Source organism: Cyphomyrmex costatus, unplaced genomic scaffold (assembly GCF_001594065.2).
Source record: "Cyphomyrmex costatus isolate MS0001 unplaced genomic scaffold, Ccosl1.0 scaffold2, whole genome shotgun sequence".
In the NCBI taxonomy this organism is placed as follows: Eukaryota; Metazoa; Arthropoda; class Insecta; order Hymenoptera; family Formicidae; genus Cyphomyrmex; species Cyphomyrmex costatus.
The window spans coordinates 2,448,703-2,471,636 of NW_017276038.1; the positions used below are offsets into that span (position 1 = coordinate 2,448,703).

Here is a 22,934-nt window from a genome sequence, read left to right on the forward strand (position 1 = left end):
AAATTAAAAAGTTGAAATTGTTTTTTTTTTAATGAAAAGTATCCTCTGTTTATGAAAACATATACTATAATACGATAATCTTATATAAATAAGATTACGTCAGGAAGTATAAAAAAAATTAGGTCTTATTTCATAAGAGATAAAAAAACACGGTCTTGATATTGTCAATTTAGGCGCTGTGATATCTACGCAAAAGCCTAAAAAGAAAGATACTACAATTAATAAACATGATAATAAATAAAACATATTATAATTGATCTCGTTTTATATAGTTTGATTCTATATTTGCGCGCGCACAAGATAGAGGGAGGGAGGGAGAGAGCGCACATATATTGAATAATTTTTATACACCCACACATTTCTCTGATAAATCTATCTTTATCAGTGTTACAATTTTTTTCATCGCAAAATGTAATATATATATATATACATTCATCCGTGGTGTGTGCAGATTTATTTTTACTCTCAGTGATAAATCCGTATAGGCCAGCGGCCGGGTTAAGATTTTGCGCAATTTTGACATATGGAGAGATCACGCGTATTATCTCGCACGATATATATGGCGAAAAAAAATTCGTAGGTGTCATGACAATACGCGGAATGGCGATCATCCGGTTTTGTTTATGTCTCGTTTCGACGTGACGACCGGGACCCGTCGTTATTATCACGAGAAAACCGGTTCGCCGTTGGATCTAATCGGTTTCATATCAGCTGCCGTTGGGGGAGTTCAAGAAGGCAACTCACGATTAACTTGTACCCAGTCACTCGCCAAGCCGTTCGTAGCCAGTTAAACGAGGGGCTCCTCCGTGTTTTTTTTTTTTCATTCTTTAAACTCGTGCATGCACGTGACGTGCGATAAGGAGACGCCTGTTACGAGCCAACGAGCGGTCGAAGAACGCTCTACTACGCCGCATGATATTCTCTTTCAATTAAAACAGTTTTGTCTTTTAATAGCGTCGTCTTCTGACTGATTATCGCTGTTCTAGCGTTTATAAATAAAATGAATAAATGAACAATAATTCTATCATCGACAGCTGTCATTATCACTTTCCGTTATTTCCTGATGATGTTCCTCTGCACTCTTTTTCTTGAATTGACTGCTTCCAAAAAGAAAATATTAATGTATAATTCACGTTTAATCAACATGAGTGAAACGGGATAAATTAATCGGAATTTGATCAAAGCTGCCTAATAAAGCATTGAAGCGTGCAGTTTAAACAGCGTTAATGGCTTATTACATTTTCTCATCCGTGGGGTAAAATAAAATTTTGAATCCACATAATTAAATTGTACTTGTATTTTACAATTAATTTTTGTTATTTTTTAACAAAAATATTAACTCATACATAATATTTCTGATATGTAAGTAATAGAATTTTCTATATTTTTAATTATTTATTGTAAAATTCGGACATTGCTGTACAGCATGGTACATCAAAATTAATGCAGAAAAGCATTGAAAATGGCCAGAATAAATTATAATAAAAAAAAGTATGACAAAATATTGGATACTTATTTACATTTTCAATATTTTTATATTAATTTTTACTCGCAATATTGTATTGATAATGTTAAAATTTTAAAATAAATTAAAATTTTTTAAAAGTATTGAATAAACGGATACTTCAACAAACACTTGGTATTTTTACTTAAAAAAATAACGAAAATTAATTAAATTGTAAAATATAATAGTTACTTTTAAAAAAATAATTAACACTGCAACGACTTTCATCGGCCGCGAATGAAATCTCATCTCCTGTTTCAATCAGAACAGTTTTGTCTCACGCCACCTTATTCTTATTTTTCTTCGTAAAAGAAGATTTTCACATATATAGGTATATAAAATTTAAAATTATCACAACTAAAATTTTACAGTTGACGAAGTGCTAGTTTTGCATACTTTAACGAATCGGATTAATAGCATGAAAAAGAGACAAAAAGAATGAATAAAATTGTGAGAACGTAAAAGAAGAAATAGGTAAGTTAAATTTTACTTTATGAATAAATTATAACTTAGGTCAAAATTAAGGATAGAATTCTACTTATAATTTCATGTACTATATGATGCAACATTTAAACATATAAAGAAAATCAAAGTATGTATTAAATACACTAACATATATACATAAAAATAAATGGCATAATAAAAAAAATAAGAGCGATAAAATTATAGAGAACTCCATCGTGGAATCTAAAGCGAATCATAAATTATGTAAAGTTGGTTTAAGAATAAGACAATGCGATTTTAAATACAAAATTAGTTTATATAAAATGTATACGTATCTGGTTTATTGTCAAAAGTAAATGACAATATTTTTGAGGTTTTTCCAGTATTTACTTCAAAATGCCAGAGAATTTGTGGTTTATCGTCTTGTCGTAATAGATTGCTAATGTTAATGTTTCGTAAATCTTGCCATTCACTTTATTAGGGCGAGGAGCGCATCAATACTGAGCTACTCCTCCCTTTATATATACCTACAGACGTTGAGAGGAAAAAGCGGGGAAAAGAAAAGAATATTTCTTTTATAATTTCTTTTCTAATTGAAAATTGCTCAGGAGAACAGTTTTTCATATTTTACTTACGTTGTTTAAATTATCTGACTATTTTTATATCTCTAAAGCTTCAAGATTCTCTAGAAATACAGAAACATAGGTTATAACATAATTAAAATATGGAAGATTTCTTTCCTCTATAAATAAAGTTTAAAAAAAAGTTCTCTAAAGGAGCAATTTGGAATCAGTGTACTATTCCCTCTGATAAAGTGAATGACAAGGTTCACGAAATCTTGACATTAGCAATGTTATCTATAAATGTTCTGGCATCTTTAAAAATAATAACAAATTATGCGTTCAAAAGTTTTGATTTTGAGCTTAACCGATTTTACATGCTCTCTCTCTCTCTCTCTCCCCCCCTCTCTTCTGTCTTTATATATTTAGTTATCTAGGAAGAGGAAACAGAGGAAAGAGAGTAACGATAGCAATGGTTCACATTTGCTTTCGTAATAAATGTACAGTTTTTATTCTTGAGCTATCGTTCAGTGTGTATCGAATATAATCATTTTTTAACTCAGTACAAGTAATTCTTATTTGTCACATAATTTTTATGCCCATGCTATTTTACGGCATAAAACAAATTGTACTGTACATACTGTAAGTTGCGATTATTCTATCATCCCAATACTGGATGAAGATGGAACAAAATTTAATTATGTGTGGAATATATATATATATATATTTATAATTAATATATTAAATATAGAACCGAAAATTTTTCTGTCAACAGATTTTAATTGCGTGCTTTAATAATCTTAAATACTATCAATATAAGATTATGTAATTGTAGATCCGGTTATCTCTTTTTCCATATGACACAAGATTCAGTATTTGTTTTATCAAGTTCCATCATTAAAGATTATACAAACTTTGAAACCTATAATCATGTTTATAATTTTATCTAAAAATTTACAATTTATATAAATCCCACACAATGTTCATTAATGGTCGCTTAATTGTAAGAACGTGATTAAGATAGCTCCTGATAAAAATAATCAGTGCGGTTTCAATGTAAAACAATCAGCTGTAATAGTTTAAAATTGATGACATGTGCAATGGGGATTCAGAATTATAATGAAAGATAACTGTTTGAGAGTCGAAAAAGTTGATCTTAGAAATCGACCCTCATAGGCGGTAGTATAATTTTTTGGAATTATGAATGAATTTCTAATGCAGGACGAGAAAGTTCTTAATATCTCATGCCAGATACTTATTCACAAATATCGTAAATATTTGAAATTTTTATTTTGTTAATGTTCAATCGCGTTCCCCTCTCTCTTCGGCTCGTTCCTCTGCCCTAGCTTTCATTCTGGTGATGAACGCTTGACCCTTGTTTTTTCGGAAGGTCTCATACGGATCGTTTAGATTAATTCCAACTCCTTTGTATTGGTCGTTCTTATCACGAATCTCGCCTCCTGAAATGGGCGCTTCAATGCCCTGTTCGTTCGCACCAAGACCAGCACCACTCCAACCCATTTTTTTGAGTAATTGATGCCCTTTATTGCTCTCGTCTAGACTAATCTCTTGTGGAACTTTACTATAAGTGGAGCCACTGAAAGTAATACAACACAAAATTTTTTATAACACGTAGAAAACGTAGAAGTTAATGAGACGACGTGTAGCTCAGTGTGTCAGCAATTGATTTGTAGTTAGCGAGTTTTAATAAAAAATTCTCGAGAAGTTAGCACTTACAGAAAACTGGGAGGAGTTGGACTTCTGTCCTGCCTATCCATTCTCTTATCAGGACTACGATCTTTATTACTATTTCTTCTCCTCCGACTTCTATTAATGTGATTGCTGTTGCGACTGTTGCGTCTGTGATTAGTAGCGGGTGATCTCGATCTACTTCTGCCTCGCGATCGCGAACGCGATCTGCTGCGTGACTTGCTGCGATAGCGTTTCTTTGGCGGACTAGGACTTTTAGATCTCGGCCGTAAAATTGGCGATGGAGATTTGGATCTCTGCCTAATACCAGCAGCTATATCCTCTTCTTTACGTTTGCGAGAGGAATTTTTCGCCTTGTAATATTCATATAATCCTAATTTCTCCCATCCATCACTGTAAATATAATAAAAAAAATTATGTTAACAAATATGTACACAAACATGGTAACTCATATATTTTCATACATATCTTTCCATTTTTATTTCAGATAGCTCCTTTTTTATTATATATACACACATATTTACCTATCCCTAGGAGAATCATGATTTGGTGGTGCATAAAATGCCTCTACAGCTGCAACTAAACGATCACTCGGTGGAGCTGGTGGTGGAAGTCTTATTGCATCTGGATCCAATGGTTTATATTCACCATCTTCTAACTTTATTAGAGGTACCATTAAACCCGCTGGAAGCTCGAAGTACGGCATACTGGGCATCAAATCCTCCACAGATGGTTCATGAATAACAGGTGTAGGTCCAAAACCTGGCGGTGGCTTTGAGAAGTCTGGCAAAGGGACATTGCTAAATGGTGGCGGTTCATTTGCAGGAACACCCCATCCTGGCGGTGGTTGACTGAAATTCACGTCTGTACCTATTGCGTTTGGACCAGTATGACTAGGTATTGGTATATTTTGCTGACTCTGTACAAAAATAAAATTTTTTATAATAATTTAATAAAATGTTTTGTAGACATTTAAACAAAATATTCAATTTAAAGGAAAAAAAAAACACTACCATTGGAGGTGGTGGCGGTGGAGCTTTCAATTGCTGATCTATTGCCATCTTTTGCTGTTCGATATTCTGGATCTGTCTTAATGCATGAGTGACAAATGCTTGATGCTGTGCTTGATAATTATCAAATGTTTGTTTCGTTGATGCTGTAATAGGAGTAATTGCGGTAGCGTGTTGCGCTACTAAATTAGCTTGGTACTCTGACCAGGATGCGCTCGGTTGTTTTAACTTATCTATGATGCCTTCGTCAAAATAATTATTTTTTGATTCCCATAAACTCAAAAGCTTATTTAGCTTATTAAGCTGTTCTTCAGAAGCTGCTAGTGAAGTGTTACAGAACATGGGAACAACAACACTTTCCATCGCTTTGCGAAGATCCACAGACTTTTTTCTTGCACTGAGGGGAAGTATCCAATTATATATCTTGTACATAGTTAATGGCATGTCTTTTAATTTATGATATATTGTTTAACATAATAAAATTGTAAATATAAATAAACACGAAACGTATTAAAAACATACACGTAGAAAAAAGCTTTAACTTGTTTGTAGAAATTAAAATTATTTTGAAAATTGATAATGAATCTAAGAATAAAAATAATCTATTTTAATTACTATAATTACATTGCAATTCATTTGTATCATATATAACATATTACATAAGTGTCATATATGACACATTTATACTAACCAGTGATGCAATACATCATTCACCAGATAAATAATATGTAATTTATGGCTGAAGGTCGTCCCTTGAATTACTCTGAAAAAAGAATATTTACATAAAGATAAAAATAAATATACTCCTTTTGCACGTAAACATAAAATATGTTAAGAAGACATACCTTTTTAACAAATGGTCTGCAATAACTTGATTACTCTGCGATGTAAGTGAATTTTGAAGTATCCAGGCCTTTCCTGCGCTTATACTATCCTTCGTGCAGCTATCAATGATCGGTTGTAACACAGTGTCAAATGCAGCCAAGTCCGTGTTTGTATTTTGCGCATTGTTTTGCAAAGCCTGTTCCTGTGCCTGCCTCACAGCATCCTCTACCCGTCCCTGCTGTTGTGCCATTAACGCAGCATGCTGCGCAGCCAGGTTCTGTTCTGATTGTCTCACTTGTTCCTGCAACGTCGTCTGCTGCGACTGTAGATTCGCCAACTCATTCTGCAGCCACGCGGGCGGGCCTGCGATGTTAACCGCTTGCGCGACTCCGGTGATCGGTGGATTCACACCTCCCATGGCGCTGGAAACCGGTCCAATCGACGATCCTGCATTTCCCGGTCCTCCGATCTGTCCAGGCAAAACGGGACCGGCCTGGCTTCCAACCTGGGGTCCGATCCCGACTACCGGATTTATTCCATTGTTTTGCGTACTCAGACCGGGCGCAAGATTGACGTTATTCAGTGGTTGCGAGACGGTGTTTGCGGCTGTTTGCTGCTGCTGCTGCGAAACGTTTAAACGTGGGTCTGCATTTTGCATTGGATTTATTCCTTTTTGCTTTAAAACTGTAAACGAATGACGGTGGATTATTGTGAGATGCTGAGTCCTTGTCAATCGATATTTGAAAAATTTGTATACAAATAGTTCTGTTTTTTTTTTCTGTGAAGTAGTTATCTTGTATCGATGCATATAAGAAAATCTTGGACATTTACACGAGAGAAGTACAGTATCAGAAAATTCGGTAAATCTTTTGGGAGCACTATATTCTTTTTTTTCTTTTCTTTTCTCTTTTTTGGCATTTTTACAGTACTAAAATATATTACAGGGCATGCTATTTTGGACAGTGGATAATATTACCCACTTAGATTGAAGCAATACATTGACAATGTATTTCACGTTAGACAAACTCCAGTAAGAATGTTAAAACTACATCTTCTCAAAATCGCCATTGCCAAGAAATGCAAGGATGTTTTTAGTGTAAAAGTGTTCTGCTTAACAAATAACAATCCCAAAATCTTGAGAGGAAGATGTTCTTATTCGATGAATAATACATTTTTTTGTATGTTCGCAATGATGAAGAATCAGACTCTGTATCGCTTTTCAAAGTCATTCCTTTGCTGGTTGAATAAAGTATGGCCTTTTTTTTATGCTTCTTAATCACAGTAGCTGTTAATGGGCTATGTCCCACTTACTGGCTTGCTCTGTAGTCACTTTGTACTGATAGTAGTTGAAGTGCTCCCCACCAAACAGGAAACCGAACTTCGGGTTGTCCTTCTGCTTATTCTTTGTCATCTGCTCGAATTCTGGCCCATTGCGAGCGACAAACTGTGCCAGTTTGTCTATGATGTTCCGTAATTCTGTGTCTGAATGTTATAAGCGAAAACAACAAGAATCAGATCTAAATTAATATCTAACAAATCTATAATCTATACTAGAATTTAATGGCTATTCAAGTAAATTTAAGCACCTTTATTGAAAAATGCTTAAAACTGAAAGCAATAGAATACAAATAAAAACAATTATATATACAACATCGTAATTATAATAAAAATAAAAAATATACTTTGATAAAACGTGAATTCATAATAAAGTATAATGAAATCCACACACAAGAGTAAATCTGTAAAATTGACAGTAAAATGTATATTAGTTACTGATGAAAGATTAGCATTTCTACTTCCTACACTCAGAATACATGTATATGTAGAGTTTTGCAGGTAATATGAAATGAATCCAGACACCACAATGATTTGAAGTTTGATTATTATTGTTTCGCTATACTGTTTTCATAGAAAGCCGCTCGACATAGGCCAAACGAAACAGCAAAAGTGCAAGCAAAAGGCACACATTATGGTTAATGCGAGGGTATGCGAGGGTTAATTAATTAATATCACATTAGAGAGAGAGAGAGAAAGCGAGTGGGAAGTGCGAGAAAGAAGCGCGTGCGAGAGAGCGCGCCTGTGCGGCCGATCGGCGTGCTCACCTGCGGGTGCTTGGTCCATCGTGACGGGGACGCTCGATCGTCGATGATTCTGTTAAAATTACGCCGTTAAAACGTTACGTACACTACCGTCCGCTCGCTCGATTGTCGCTCCGTGCATAAAAAACGGAGCACCGTTTCGTGGTGCATTATTCACTCACGGCGGGCCGGACAACGCGCTAAACGTCGCCATTACAACCCTACAACCTCGCCAGATCTCACCGCTCGCGGCGGCTCGCGGCGGCCGACAGTGTCGCCAACCCATTGGGCGTCATGATTCTCCTGGCATACCGACGGACTTGGTCGGTAAAAAAGAGTCAGCCAGACACATTAAAATAAATGCTTTTTATTTAATTTCTTCACATAAACGAATTAAAAAAAAATTTATAATAATATATAATTATATATATATATTTGTATATATTATTCATATATATATTATTTATTTATTGTTGTAATTGTAATAAATTGATTTATCATTATAATAAATTTTCTTTTCAATTATTCTTCGAAACTTTTGATATAAAAACTTTGTTTATTTTATTCATTGTTAATTGCTAATCTGGTGAAATTTTTTTTACAAAAGTTAAAATTTTTCAGAATTTTTATTTAAATTTTAGATTATTTTGGAATAATTTTATAATTTCTTATAAAATATTTCTCGGATTATTTATACAAAATTAATTCGATGCGTCTCGTGTTTTTTTTTTCGATACGCTTTTTTCTTAAGAAAAAGAGATAGGAATCTGATGTTCCTTTAGCTATTGGCTATTGGACGCATGTCGGATTTATAGGGACATGCCCGTCTCCTCATTCCGTTTTGCGCTTTTTGGCGACGATGTTTGAGGTTCCAAGAAACGTTCGAAGACATCGCGGCAATCGGCATTCGCGGCATCACGGATTCGTCCATTTTGATTTCCACGTGGATGTGTAACAGTTCCTAGCGTCTCTGTTTGGTGTTTACACTTTATTAAGTTTATTTCGGATGTTCATCGTAATCTGTATTCCGATTTGGATCTGTCTACTGTCAGCTGTCGCATTTTAACAGTAATGTCAAATGACTTTCACATTTTAACACTGCGTTTTCTTGATTTTTGTATTGTTCGAACAGATTGAGTTTACACATCGATTAGCTGTGCCGATAATAAGTGCTTCTTTTATTTCGACTCCTTTCGTTTTTACACGGGCTCGTCCAGCGAAAATTGGTAACAATTGAATAAAGTGAATACACAATTTTTAAGAATCTAATCGTCAATGGCAATGTAGCAGGTTAGGTTTCTACCTTCTGTCATAAGCAGCCCTAGTTTACCAGTTTTATACTTTCGTTATATTAATGTTAAACAATTACATTTAATAATGAAAATATTTTTATTAATTCTCTAATTATTATTAGATTAAATTATTAGATTGCTATCAAGTTTTTTATTCGACTGATATTAAATCGTGATTTAATAGCCTTAAATCTATAAAGAAACATCTGCTAAATATGTTATTGATACTTTTAACATGCTAGAAAGAGATAAAGTATCATATAATTTTGTATCTAATTTGTTTCAGCTTTTGTGTACATTTTCTGGCTCTAATACTGTTTCATTTATTATAAAAATAAGATGACTGACAAATCTTTGACTGGTTAAGTATATTTAGGTTTATATCAATGCAGTTAATGTGAGAAACATCAATTATAACTTGATATATTTGATGTAAAATATTAAGATGTTGCAATTTTAAAATAAATGCTTTTGAACATTTATTCTTGAGATTTATTCCACTTTAAATGATGTATAATTTATTATGAGATTTTAGGATATAATTTTATTTACAATTTATCACTATGTTTGATATATATCTATGTTTTGTATATTTTATAATTATGTATATTGTTTTTTCATATTTTTTGTTTGTATTTTATAAAATTATAAATAGAATTCTATCCTGAGAAAAATTATAAGTATCTTGAATGAAAATTTTCAACTTTATAATTCCACTTATAAATAAACGGAATAAAATGTGTTTAAATACAGTATTTTTATGGATAAAAAAATAATTGCTGTAATATACTAAAATTTGATGTTTACACATATTGCATACGTTTTTACATGCTTTAAACTTGTATTCATTTATATTTAAATGTTTCATAATATTGTATAATTTACAGAGGTGCCAGTTGCACAAAATGAAGTCAAGTCCAGCTGGGCTGATGAAGTTGAAGAAGAGGGAGGAGTATTACCCGCACCGACAGAAGTCTACGAGAATAGTTTCAAAATTCTCACTGAACATAAGTACAATCAAGACAACAAGAGAGTCAAGGTTGTACGTACTTACAAGATAGAGCGACGTATAGTTTCAAAAACGATTGCGGCACGTAAGAATTGGACGAAGTTTGGCGATTCTGCTGATGATAGGCCAGGACCTAATCCAGCTACCACTGTCGGTGGTGAGGATGTCTTTATGCAGTTCATATCTAGTAAAGAGGAAGAGAACAAAGTGGAGGAAGACTCCCTGGATAAATTGAAAAGTATGGGCGATAAGGGAGTTGTTAAGTGTCGTAATTGCAACGGCGATCACTGGACATCCAAGTGTCCGTACAAGGACACTGTTCTTGCTGGTGGTAAGTTATGTTATCAGAAATCAATTAATATAAATACGAGCTAACTTTTAGTTTATATCTATTTATAATCATTTAGTTTAATTCCGTTGTCTCTCGTCAGAGATGTGACCTCTTCTGCATAGCCACTCATATATAGGATCAATCTTTAATACCGATTAATAATTCCTAGTAGTTTATTGAAGAAGTTGTCATGACAAAGTTATTTTCGGTGACTTGTCATTGTCTTCTGAGAAGTTATACTTAAATAAAATTTGATATATATGTGTTCTCTAGATAAATTTGAACTCAGATTTTTTTTTGGCATAGAGAGCAGCCATGCGACTCTATACGCCATGTGATTGCCACATTTATTTATATAAATACATCATAAATATAAATAAAATTTTATTTATATTTTAATTATATAAATAAATGGTATCAAGATACATTATTTTTATACAATTATAACTGTTAAAATTCTGTCTTTTAGGAAAAGTGCCAGACGACAAGAAACCTCTCGTTAATACTGGAGTACCTGGTGCCATGGCTGAATTGAAGCCACAGGGTGGAAAGTATGTGCCGCCCGGTATGCGCGACGGCGGCAGCAAACGTGGAGATTCAATGCAGATGCAGAGACGTGACGATACGACTGCCATACGTATTTCTAATCTCTCGCAGAGCACTACAGATGCTGATCTAGACGAGCTTGTGAAGCCATTCGGTTCCGTCGTCAAGCAGTTTCTCGCCAAAGAGAAGCTTTCCAACCTCTGCAAGGGTTTCGCATATGTACATTTCAAGCATAGGGCTGATGCAGCAAGAGCAATTGCAACTCTGGATGGTTACGGTTACGATCATCTAATCTTGAGCGTCGAATGGTCGAAGCCACAAGCTCAAAATAATTAAAGTGATGCGAAACATGCGACAGTTACGAACAGAAAAGTGAAATTAGTTCAACTGGAAGGCATACTTATAACAAATGAATTATGTCTATATATATTCTTAGGATATCGGAAGTAGAAAGACAAGTGGCTTGTATTCGTGATTTCTCATTTAATTCTAAATGTGAAAATTAAATTTTAAATTAAAATATATATTATACATTTATATTATTATAACATATTATAAACAATGTTATTAAATTAAGAATTAAATATTAAATTATATAATATCGTATTTAATAATTTCTGTTAACAAAAATGAAAATTCTCATTTAGTGTTAAATGTACAGCAGATGAATACAGGCCACGAATCCTATTTTTATTTTATATTTTAAAATTTATTCACGTAAATATGTAAATATGTAAATGTATACATTTCATGCATACCATACGTGGTAAATTCAGGATAACTGAAAGAAGATAATAAACTTCGGGGCTCTCCATACCAAAATATAAAAAAAAGTTTATATGAACATGTGTTCGCAATTAAATTTACTGTTACTGAGATGCGGCTCAAAATTTTTATTAATAGAGAAAAATAAAAAGTAATATCTCTATTATTATTTAATATTATTTATTTTTAATTTTTAATTATGACAAATATTCGAAGGTCTCTCTTTTGATACAATACACGCGTGGACGTCGATCATGGACTGTCGCACTCTTTCAAATTCCGAGGTAATTGCGAATGGTTACAAGCACCTCTTCTTCTTGAGTCCCTATATGGATTTCGATTAGGGCTCTGATTTTATTCCATTTTTCAAAGATACGTATAAATATCGTAGTTACCATATAAATGTTCATTCGTTAATGTTATTTTATTTTATACTTATTTTTTCGTTTTTATTACACTCAAACGTCTTTTTTTATATCCAAAAAAAGATTTTAATTTTTTCAACCCATCACACTACGAAAACTCCTTAAAGAGATAAGTTTATAAAAATAATGCGAAAAGATGTTTTTTTTATAGATGGATGTGCTAAGTATACGTATATATGTATTTTTGTTTAAACGTATAATACTGAGCCCTATTTCCAACCCATTTAAAAAGTTACAGTACCATGCGACCATAATAAGGATCTAACAGATCCAGTATGAATCTCCTTGAGCAGCAGAGGCCACGTATAAAATAATCTCAGATTTCAGCATCGATTGAGTTCCAATATGTCAATACAAATATCAAAGATGCGTTGGCATGTAAAATAAGGAATTTTATAAACTAAGGATTTTAAGTACCTACACATAAAAATTTAGCGGATTTAGATCGAGGAATTAAACATTTTAAATTGCGGGTATATATTCATAAAATAAGAGGCGATCATGGCGTAGAGCGTAGTGTGACTGCTCCCTGTGCCAAAGATCCAGCGTTTCAAATCCATCCCATTAAATTTTATTTGATCGGCACATCTCGGAAAGCAATGGCAACCTCCGAGGGTATTTTTGCCATAACTGTTCGGCGTTAAATTGTAGATTCTATAGATATATGCACACTCTAACACGCATGACCAGCGAGGCGTTTTAATGCCAAATTCCTTCCTTCCAAATACCATGTAGAATGGAAAAGGTAGGAAGAAACCGAAATCCAGAAGTGGATGAAATAAGGCTGATACAGACAGATTCATATAAACTTTTTTTCATGTTTATTGTGGGGAGCTCGGTCCCAAAGTTTGTTACCTTATTTTAGTTACACCCTGTATATAGCAAAAAAAAAATAAAGATAGTAAACAGGGGAGCTTATTCTTCATTATAAATTTATTAAAATGTAAGATCTTCGCTTCTAATATTGTACTTCATAATTCAAAGCTACTCTGTTTACTTGCGTAAGAAATAATTACATCAATAAAGTATACCTTGTATTTTGAAAGTCTTATCAATTGAAAAATATATTGTAAGTTTTTATATGACGAATTTATTACCTTAACTCTCTTACGGCCTTTATTATTAACATTAGGATGAAACAGAGATGATGATTAAACTTGGAACTTTGTTCATTTACGTATTGACATTACAAGTGTAAGTAGCTTAGCATAGACAGTTTTATTTCAGTATATTACATAGATTATATTGAATCACAATGAATGTAATTACATTTGGATCTGGCCGCGCGACTGCATTATAAGTAGACTTAGGTACATATTTCCAGAATTGTAACATTAACGTCTAATACAACCTTACACAATACTTTATAGAAGACTCCTCGAAAGTACATTCATCGCGCTAATTACAATATAATACATCATTCTTATTCCTTTTTTTATCCTGCATTCGTCATTCGTATTTTTTTTTTACTCGAGATCAGTTTACGACGACACGTGTTGCTGTTATCAAATATAACAAAGCCACAAGTCGTATATAACTCGAGAAAAAAAATATTGAGGACAAACCGATGATCGCTAAACAATTAAAGATCGTTGAAAATTGTGAGCGATACGAAACATCACGTGTCACTCGTATTTAACATTCTTCTCCTCGCACAATGAATCTAGGACACCCTGTTATAGCCCAATTATCCGCGAATATATAGTCGCCAATAAAGATCAGCCAGCTGAAAAATGCAAAATAATTACAATTAACAGCTGTCTCTTTACGCTTAACAATATTTATCTCTTGCGCTTTCCGACATAAGTAAATCGCGTTGCACGTATATAGTCTGAAGTGTTTCAAGAAGAAATAATTTTCATATTGAAAGTAAAATTGATATTATAATTGCATCCGTAATGACGCGCGTACGAAAACCAATTTCAGTTTAAAATTTAGAATTAATTTCCGCGATTCTTCCAAGTGTCCGTCAAATTTACGTTTCGCTAAAATTTTGTTTGGTCCGGCAGGTAGCCTTTGATTCACGAATTAAGAAAATTGTCATCACTTGTCGTCGGAGGGCGAACGGGGGATGCTGGGTCCAGCGGTGAGCTTTATCACGTGACATTGATCTCCTCATCCTCCTCGTTTTCCGTTTGCTCTTCCGGCCTTTGCGGACTCGTGAGCGGACTCACGTCGCTCAGATCCATTCTCGGCCGATCCCCGTCGGCGTCGCTCAGATCCGGATTGGGGTTGTTCTTGTTCGGTAACGTCTGCTCGCGCGAGCCGCCAGTCGCCAGCAGCTCCCGCTCCTTGCTGTTTCGCCACTTCATACGTCGATTTTGAAACCAGATCTTCACCTACAAATGTAACCCATTATCAGCTTACAATGAAAATCATTGAATTTAATTCTTCAAATATTTTTCAAATATTTGTGTCAAGAAAAATTATAAGTAGAATTCTACTCTGAATTTCGATACAAATTATAGAACCAGATTTAACAACTTTAACAATTATAAGTGGAAATTGGATCTGATTAGTACTCTTATTAAAATTGACGATCAAAATGTATTATAATTCGTAACGTTATTTCCAGCTTTAGTTTATGATTGCGTTTCAAGTCCAACAAGATCTAATTCTTGTGATGATGACTCCAAACTAGAGTTTGATTAGATTCAACCAGAAAGGCACAACTTAGACCCTTACATGGATAAATCTATGAAACATTTTAGTTCGAGATAATCAAAATTCAATTACAATAACAGAATTCGAATTATGATCAGAATTAGTTTTGTTTGTGTTTTTTCTGATCCTAATTTTTCCTTTTATTTGAGTTGAAGTTGAAGACAATTAAATACTTCATCTTCGCTAATTCGCGAAAACATAGTTTGAGTTTCGAAGGATTAAAATGCAGTATCCATGCAAGCACCAGAGAGGATTGTTTTACGAAACGACGTTATACGGTGCATCAGAACGCCAGTGTACGTAATCGAGGAAGAGGAAAACCGTTACTTTCCCGCGTTAAGGAGCCACTGAACAGGCCAACGTCAAACGCACACTCGGGCACCCCGAAAGTCTCTCTCTCGCCCACCCTTGTTTCCCGTCCGCTATGCCGCCCCATTAGCCACTTTATTATACGCGTTCTACCTTGAGCGAATCGTTGACCTCGGTTGCGCGGATTGATCTACCTAAACTGCTTTCCGAATTTTCATTCGCCATCACCGCCGCCGTGATGGTGTGCACTTGACACCATCACGGACCCACCTTCGGGGGGTCTGCGCTCGCTCTCGCACGAATACAACACTTTGCGCTGCCCCTGATTGATGCCGCGGGACGTGGATGTTCGATATCGCGAACGTTTCGTCAGAAATGGAAGTCACTTCAGTTTAAAAGTACGTTATCGCTTATGGGTGATCGCAGATCTGCTCGTTCCGATTGCGCTCTTCGCGTTTTTCATCCTTCTTCCTGAAATTCGAATATGGAATTGTCAGAAAAGGCGCGATAATGTTTCGCGCGGGGAGAGTTGCCAAAATTCATTTCATATTATTGTTGGGGAAGAGTTGTCAAAGTTACTTAAGATTATTATATTTTTCATTAATGGTGATACTAATTAACACTCAAGTTAATTATCAGTTAGAAAATTATCATTACATAAGTTGATCAAAATTTATATCACCTAATTTATTAAATGTTTATAATATGCACAAAAAATATGTAATTAGACTATAAAATGTTTTGTCTATATTTTTCATTGCGTGTTGATTATATTTAATAACAAAAAACAGATGAAATGAAATTTAGGTAACCGGATATCTCTATCCTAGTAAGGGTTGTATCATAAGAAAGAAGAAATATTTCGGAATAAAAATCGCAAGAGCTAAGATATTAGTCAATCATTTAAGTGTACATTAAATTATTTAATTCGTGTGAAATATAATTCTATTCATAAATTGCTCTGTATTTTGATGTTTACGTGTATTTTAATGTATATTATTTTATATATATATAATCCAAATTCTTCAAAACAATTTTCGTGTTACACGGCGCATAAAATTATAAATAATATTTTATCCCCCGAGTCCCGACATGAATTATGAATCGTCTAAAGTGGGCTTGAAATAAAATCATTATATGGAAAATCGCGCGCGAGAGTAGCCGAGTAATGCACTTAAAAATCACAGATTGTGTCATATATGTTGCACAAGTATTTAGTACAAAATACTCACTTCCAATTATCTCTGCAAATTAATTAAAACTATGATTTCTAAATGGAAAATATCACGAAATCCTTTTTTTCCCTAAATCTAGAATATAAAATGAAACATCGAGAGGTTCGATTTTCCGTCGTAATTAGACGACGAAAGGATGGGGCGAATCGCGCTCGCTCTTTGACCGCGCATAATTTCGCGACATATTCTCGACAATCAAAAATATATTTTTTTTCCCGGAGTGTTTCACGCGCCGGTGGACGATGATGACGCGGGCAAAAATTTTCGACACTTTCGCAACGTATATCTTATTCGGCGCGCGCGCTACGCATTCGGCCGGGCGCGGTGCGTGCGTTTGACACCGCGCGCCATCATTAATACCGGCCCTCGACCTAGAGAGATTGAAATTTAATGTAATTTATTATTTTTTAATATAACCCATGAAAACGTTTTACGCGGATATTTTCGATGCACGCATCCCCCGACCCCCCCCCCCCCCTCCCTCCCCTGCCGGGCGTCCCCCGGTCACTCGAGGGAGGAGGCAGGCGTGTGCGCTTGACACCGCGCAAGCTAAAACGGATTTTGACGCGTTAATGTGTTTTTCCGCTTTATAGCGAGATCGCCGGGGATCGGCCGCATTGAGAAAGGAGTCACGGCCATGAGCGCTCGTCGAGCAGACTTGTTTACACGAACGCCATTCAAAGCGCGGACGGACGCGATCATAATCGCATCGTTAATCGCCAAGCTCTGTAATGAAGGCAGCTTTCATTCCATCGCTTGAAATAGCACGATTTAATTATCATTATTAATTAGGTATATACGTATGTATACATACACCGTGGACGTTCAAACGCAATATTGGATAAAGGGCTTCTAATAAAGAGTAATTATTATGATATCTGCAATAATTAGGATTCTCATAACATATCCGAGCGGAAAATATCAGAATTTTGACGTGACGATGAGTAAAAACTTTTATTGTTATTGTTATTGATATCGCAAGGGAGTTCTCTTATTCAATTTTATTATCTCAACTGTAAAATCCTGTGAATCTTGAAATAAAGATTTTAAGAGAAACATGATTAACAATTAAAGCATCAAAAAACATAATTTATTAGTAAAATATTGAAGAAATGTGATTTATAATCGACATTAAAAGAAAATAGAAGAAAACGGTTTGTGTAGTGTAAGGACTATAAAAAGAAAGTAATAACGGAATGCTTTTGAATTTATATGCAAAGATTTTAACGAGATATCATTCTAGGATTTTAATTGAGAGATATCTATTTTTTACCGATTAAAATCGTCACGATTCTCACCGCGAATCATTACGAGGACCGCTCGTTAAGTGCCAAAACAAGTAATAAAATCATTAACGCAAATGTATTCGTATCCGCGTCCCGGCATCATTAGAGACCTCAACGCGACACTAATAATTCTATCAATTACATGATTCGTTTTATCGGTGTAACGCGCTGACTCGCCGCTCGCCCAATTGCGTGTCAATAATATTTGTAGCATTTATACCTAACGCTTGTAATATTGCAGAATACGCGTTTAACCAGAAGTCAATCACAGTTCACACGCACGTAGTGCCGAAATCAATTCATCGCGAATTACGGTGAATTTGATTGTAGTTCTGATAGAAATCCGGCTGATATAGAAATCCAACCGACGAAATTTCATAACAAATATTATATTTCACTAGTGGCAAGAGATAAAGAAGCCTTGATACAAGTATTACAATGTAGAGAATGTAAATATTTTATACGTTGAATAATTCGTTATTATTTCAGCTGCAAATTTGTATACATTGAATAATATATTATTATTTTAGTCGCAAATTTGTAATCGTAAGATATTCTGAATAATTCTTAATTAGGAAAATTACTAATGAAAGAGAAAATCCTTTCAAATCAGAATTCAAATTTAAAATCTTATTCCTTCTCTTTCTGTATAGGTATCTATAATTTAATAAAGTTTAATTTGCGAGAATTTTCAATCTCTATAATTATAAATTAACAATAAAATTATAATTAATTTAGCACAAATCATATTAAATTTGATTATAGTTTCTGACAGAAATTCAACTACCAATGAATTTTCATAGCAAATATTAAATGTCACATTTTAGCGATGATAGATATAGATCTTAATACAAAAAATATAAAAAAAAAGTTAAATATTATAAAAGTTAAAAAATTAAGTTTTTAATAATCGCATAAATTAGGAAAAATCTTACGTTTCCTTTTACACTTTACGTATACTAAAAATTTAACAAAGTATCCTTGAACTTTATAATCACAGCATATCAATAGAAAAATATTACGTTTTTTCACATTTCATATTTTTATCCCTTTTTCACGCAGCTTCTCTTCTCCTACAAGGAAAAGGAAATTCTCTACGAGGAAAAAAAGTCGAGCTTTCAATTTTCGACAAAGTGTATATCGATGAAACGTGTTAATGGACGATTTGAGCCTTGCAAGGTCTTTCTCGCTTCTGTTGCGTCGTTAAATAACGCCGTAGATAAATTAACAAACGGTGGCGATGCGGTACGACGGGTAATTATGAACGTTATAGCGTAGGAAAGGGACTCCAAAAGGTGAGAAAGTTATATTCGCCCCGCGACGAATTAATTCACCTATACTCGCCCCGCAAATTTTCATACGACGGAACGTATGCGCTTGACACCATGTAGACCCTGACGATCTGACGCGCTAATACACTCTTTAGGTCTAGGGTGTTACCCACACGAGAGACCGTACCCCGTTTACTGACCGTTCACTACCTCCAGAATCGTGCTTGCACGTGTGTATGTGTGTGTACATGTTGAGTATATTGTAAGCGACGCATGTAGAGTTTTAGAATATTTAACCCCTTCCTGTCTAAAAGCGGTAATTAATGCGTTTGCCAAATACGCTTCGAAACCTTCCCACGTTGCGATTGCACGTTAAATTATCCTTAAGCGGAGCAATGCACCTCGTTCCCGCAGGGATAACTTCGTATTAAAAAAGGGAATTTAGAAGCGCCCGATATTTAAGAGAACGATGAACAAAACAACGAATTTCTCGCAAACGTTGAAATTCAAACGCAAAAATTTTTTTCTTAATTGTTACTTCATTTCTGGGACCCTCCTTTTTGTTGTAACGCAAAGTTATCTCCGCAACTGTAAGTAACTTTATCTATTTTTAAAAATCGCACAGTAAAATTAAGAAAGGAACGAAGTTAAATTATACAGTTGCTGAAAAATGAACTCTAATTGTAACATTGTTACAAATACAATCGTACTTTGTTACAAAGATCATGACTCACAAAACAAATTTAGGCACAAAAGTGTAAGTGAAATGATCAAACAATAAGGATCGCAAGACCATAAGCAGTGGCACATCCAAGCTGTTGATTTCCTTACGACTTACGTCTTACTGCCGTAATTTTTTGTATGCTACGACTTTTATGAATTCCCAACTCTGTGAATTCAACAGTGCTCGATTGAATTGATATAAGGATGAAAAGGTAATTGCAAGGATACCTAAATTCGATAGGTAAAGGATGTGTGGTGGAGATTTGACGAAAAGTCGTCGAGATCGCAAGTTTTCTCTACCTATCTCGCGGTAGTGTCGCGGAGAGCGTGATTAAGCACGTGGGGATGAAATCGGACAGGGCGACGAAATCGGTAAAGCGGGCGAGCAATTCAACTTCGCCGAAAAGCGCGCGGCGGCGGTGGCGGTGGCGACGGGCGGCGGTGGTAGTGTTCTCTCAGGACGGAGGTGCTTTGTTACTTTTGTTAGTTCCCGGCCTGCCTGCCGCTGACGGGACAATCAATCACCGCCGTCTCTCGGTAAACGCAAAACGAAAAGAAAAAGAGAGAAAGAGGGAAGCGGGGGAGGAAGAGCGGGAGGGCTGAGGGTGCGAGAGAAGATCGGAAGTGAAACCCCGCGGTTTCCCCGCGGTGTGTATGCGAGTTGCCAGTTTATGCCGCTCGTCTGAGGAATCCGAACGACAAATTAGTGATCGAAATGATTCTTCCGAGTCTTCTCTTCCTTCACATTGTTACTCGGAGAGAAGAGACTCAAAAAAGTTAAAATAAAAGATAAATATTCCAACGATTATTTCGGAAAATTCAATTCTAGTATAATAGAAAAGGCTTACCGACAAAGAAGAAAATTCTGATAACACGTGAAATATGTATCGAAATAATAATTAGTAAATATGTTAGAAAAAGACAGAGTTTCATTTTGACCGTTTATATATTAATTAATGTTCAAGTTTCAATTATATTAAAAATTTGCATTTTGTGACACTTATTTATTAGATATGTTTGATACGTTTTTAAAATTTAATTCGTATATACAACAGATTTATATTGTTTTATTATTTGGAATTTTAGAGTGCGTTTTTCTCCCTCTGTCATAATTTTATTTGGTTCGTATAAGAGGCGAATTTAATGTTCTGTTTCGCATAATAATAACTAGTTTGCAATAATTTATATTCAGCTCGCGACTCTATTATCGAAAATTTAGAATTTTCATATTTTTCTGCTTGTTCTTTTCAAACTAATCGACGTATAGCTGTCAAACTCATCATCGTATATACATGTGATTCCGAAAAGATTCCCCCGCTTCAACTTGAGTTTCAAGCACGCGCTTCCTCAGAAAATCCAACGAGCAGCGAACGAGCAGCGTGTCGATTTCAATATCTTCTCCATCAGTTGTAAGAAGTACGATATAGCTGTAATATATAGTTGTACAAAAATTCCAACGCGCTCCAATGAATATTCTTAAATTGATAATATAAAAGAAGATAAAGTATATATATATATTAGGTAAAAATAGATTTTAATAATAAAAATTAATTGTTTCAAGCAATAAATTAACTTTTATTATCACATTTATGTTTTATCCAAGCAAGCGTATTGAAAGATTTATTAATGTAATGAGTTGGAGAGGGATAGTTAATATATAATGACACTAAAAGTGAAAACTTTAAAACTATTCATTGAGCTATTACATTTATTTGATAAATGTAACAAAATTATTAAAAAGTATTGATTATATCAACTATCAAAAAAGAAAATATTGGAAAACATCGTGGTATCACGCACCCTACTCATTTCAAAATCAAAATTTGCCCTTGTAACTCTCAGACGGGAGATGGAAATCAGAAAAGAAACTCATTAAAATAGTGGGCAAAAGAATCTCAATTATTCCACATCCTTGATATTCGTTATAATAGTAGAAAAATTTTAATTGGCGTTAGATTTTGGATGACAAGTCGAAGGGAGAAAGCTGATCGTTTATTCCCGATTATCTCTGAAACTATAGCCGATCGCTCTACCCTAGGATCGTTCAAATATCGCTATAGTCGCAAAGATCAAGCATAACGACGACATCCGAAAAGCGTTATATAGAGTGCGCGAGTGGGTAATCGTTAAACGATTGGCTGCGGCCTCTCTCTCTCTCTCTCTCTCTCTCTCCTCTTCTCTTCCTGTCTTCCACCCTTTCTCCATCCCTCCTGGAGGAACCCCGGGCTGGAAATCCTCCTCCGTTTAACTCCCTGCCCCATTCCTCGCACCCACGCGCCCGCCCTTACTTCCGCCTACCCCCTCGTGCGCCCCCTCGTGCTTCAACCCCCCCTCCCACCCTCCCGGCCGCTCTTTCAACTCAACCCCCTGTGCCATCCACGTTGTGCCTAGTGCGGTGGTGGCGCCATCTGGTGCAGTTTAATAAAAGACGATCGATTATGACGTCGGCCTCAGAACTACCCCTCAGCTCACTCACTCTTGCCGACTCCCTCCCCCCCTTCCTCCGCCGCCCTTCTCCAGCCTAGCCACGAGTGCTCACCCTCTCAATTTCTCTCTTTCTCACTCATGTACTCTCTTTGGAACTCCCTCTCATACATTCGTCGATTATATGTCCTGGAATAACGCAGAAAGAGCAGAATAGAAAGAGAGGAGGAGTCCAGGATAGTCCAGAATTCGTAGAAGAGGAAAAGAGAGGAATCATATTTCGAATGAGGGGGACACGCTGAAAGATTTTTTTCTTTGCACAATCTTTATATATGTCGTAAATTAATCGTTTTTTTAATTCTACGTTAACTATTAAGAATTCTTTAAATTACGCATTTTTATTAAATAGTATGACTACGTCAGAGAAGTGTATTTTACTTTATTATATTTTACAAAAAAAAAAAAATAATTATTTACTGACTCACATTAAGAAAAATCCATAAAATACATATATATATATATA

The 22,934-nt window shown here is 34.9% G+C and overlaps 3 protein-coding genes across 4 annotated transcripts in view; 1 reads left to right on the top strand and 2 right to left on the bottom strand.

Annotated features, from left to right (window-relative positions):
* Positions 1-3,689: 3,689 nt before the first annotated feature.
* Positions 3,690-8,364, bottom strand: scaf6 (SR-related CTD associated factor 6). Its single transcript, XM_018538901.1, has 8 exons — positions 8,156-8,364; positions 7,365-7,535; positions 6,074-6,737; positions 5,920-5,991; positions 5,232-5,625; positions 4,743-5,137; positions 4,246-4,611; positions 3,690-4,105 (listed from the first exon to the last, which is right to left on the bottom strand). Exons 1-8 carry the CDS (start codon positions 8,172-8,174, stop codon positions 3,811-3,813), a joined length of 2,376 nt encoding a protein of 791 aa, XP_018394403.1. The 5' UTR covers positions 8,175-8,364; the 3' UTR covers positions 3,690-3,810.
* A 716-nt stretch (positions 8,365-9,080) lies between these two features.
* LOC108773195 (eukaryotic translation initiation factor 3 subunit g1) lies at positions 9,081-11,758 on the top strand. 2 transcript variants are annotated; one of them, XM_018538925.1, is made up of 5 exons: positions 9,081-9,199; positions 9,264-9,373; positions 9,710-9,784; positions 10,311-10,763; positions 11,233-11,758. In XM_018538925.1, exons 3-5 carry the CDS (start codon positions 9,763-9,765, stop codon positions 11,643-11,645), a joined length of 888 nt encoding a protein of 295 aa, XP_018394427.1. In that variant the 5' UTR covers positions 9,081-9,199; positions 9,264-9,373; positions 9,710-9,762; the 3' UTR covers positions 11,646-11,758. The 2 variants fall into 2 exon arrangements, with proteins under 2 accessions (XP_018394427.1, XP_018394428.1); XM_018538926.1 differs by lacking the exon at positions 9,264-9,373.
* Positions 11,759-14,407: 2,649 nt separating this feature from the next.
* Positions 14,408-22,934, bottom strand: part of Dbx (homeobox protein Dbx) — a 35,952-nt gene continuing 27,425 nt past the window's right edge. Inside the window, exon 4 of the mRNA XM_018538940.1 lies at positions 14,408-14,838. Coding sequence (XP_018394442.1) covers positions 14,596-14,838 — 243 coding nt within the window. The 3' untranslated portion in view covers positions 14,408-14,595. The remainder of the gene's footprint in view (positions 14,839-22,934) is intronic.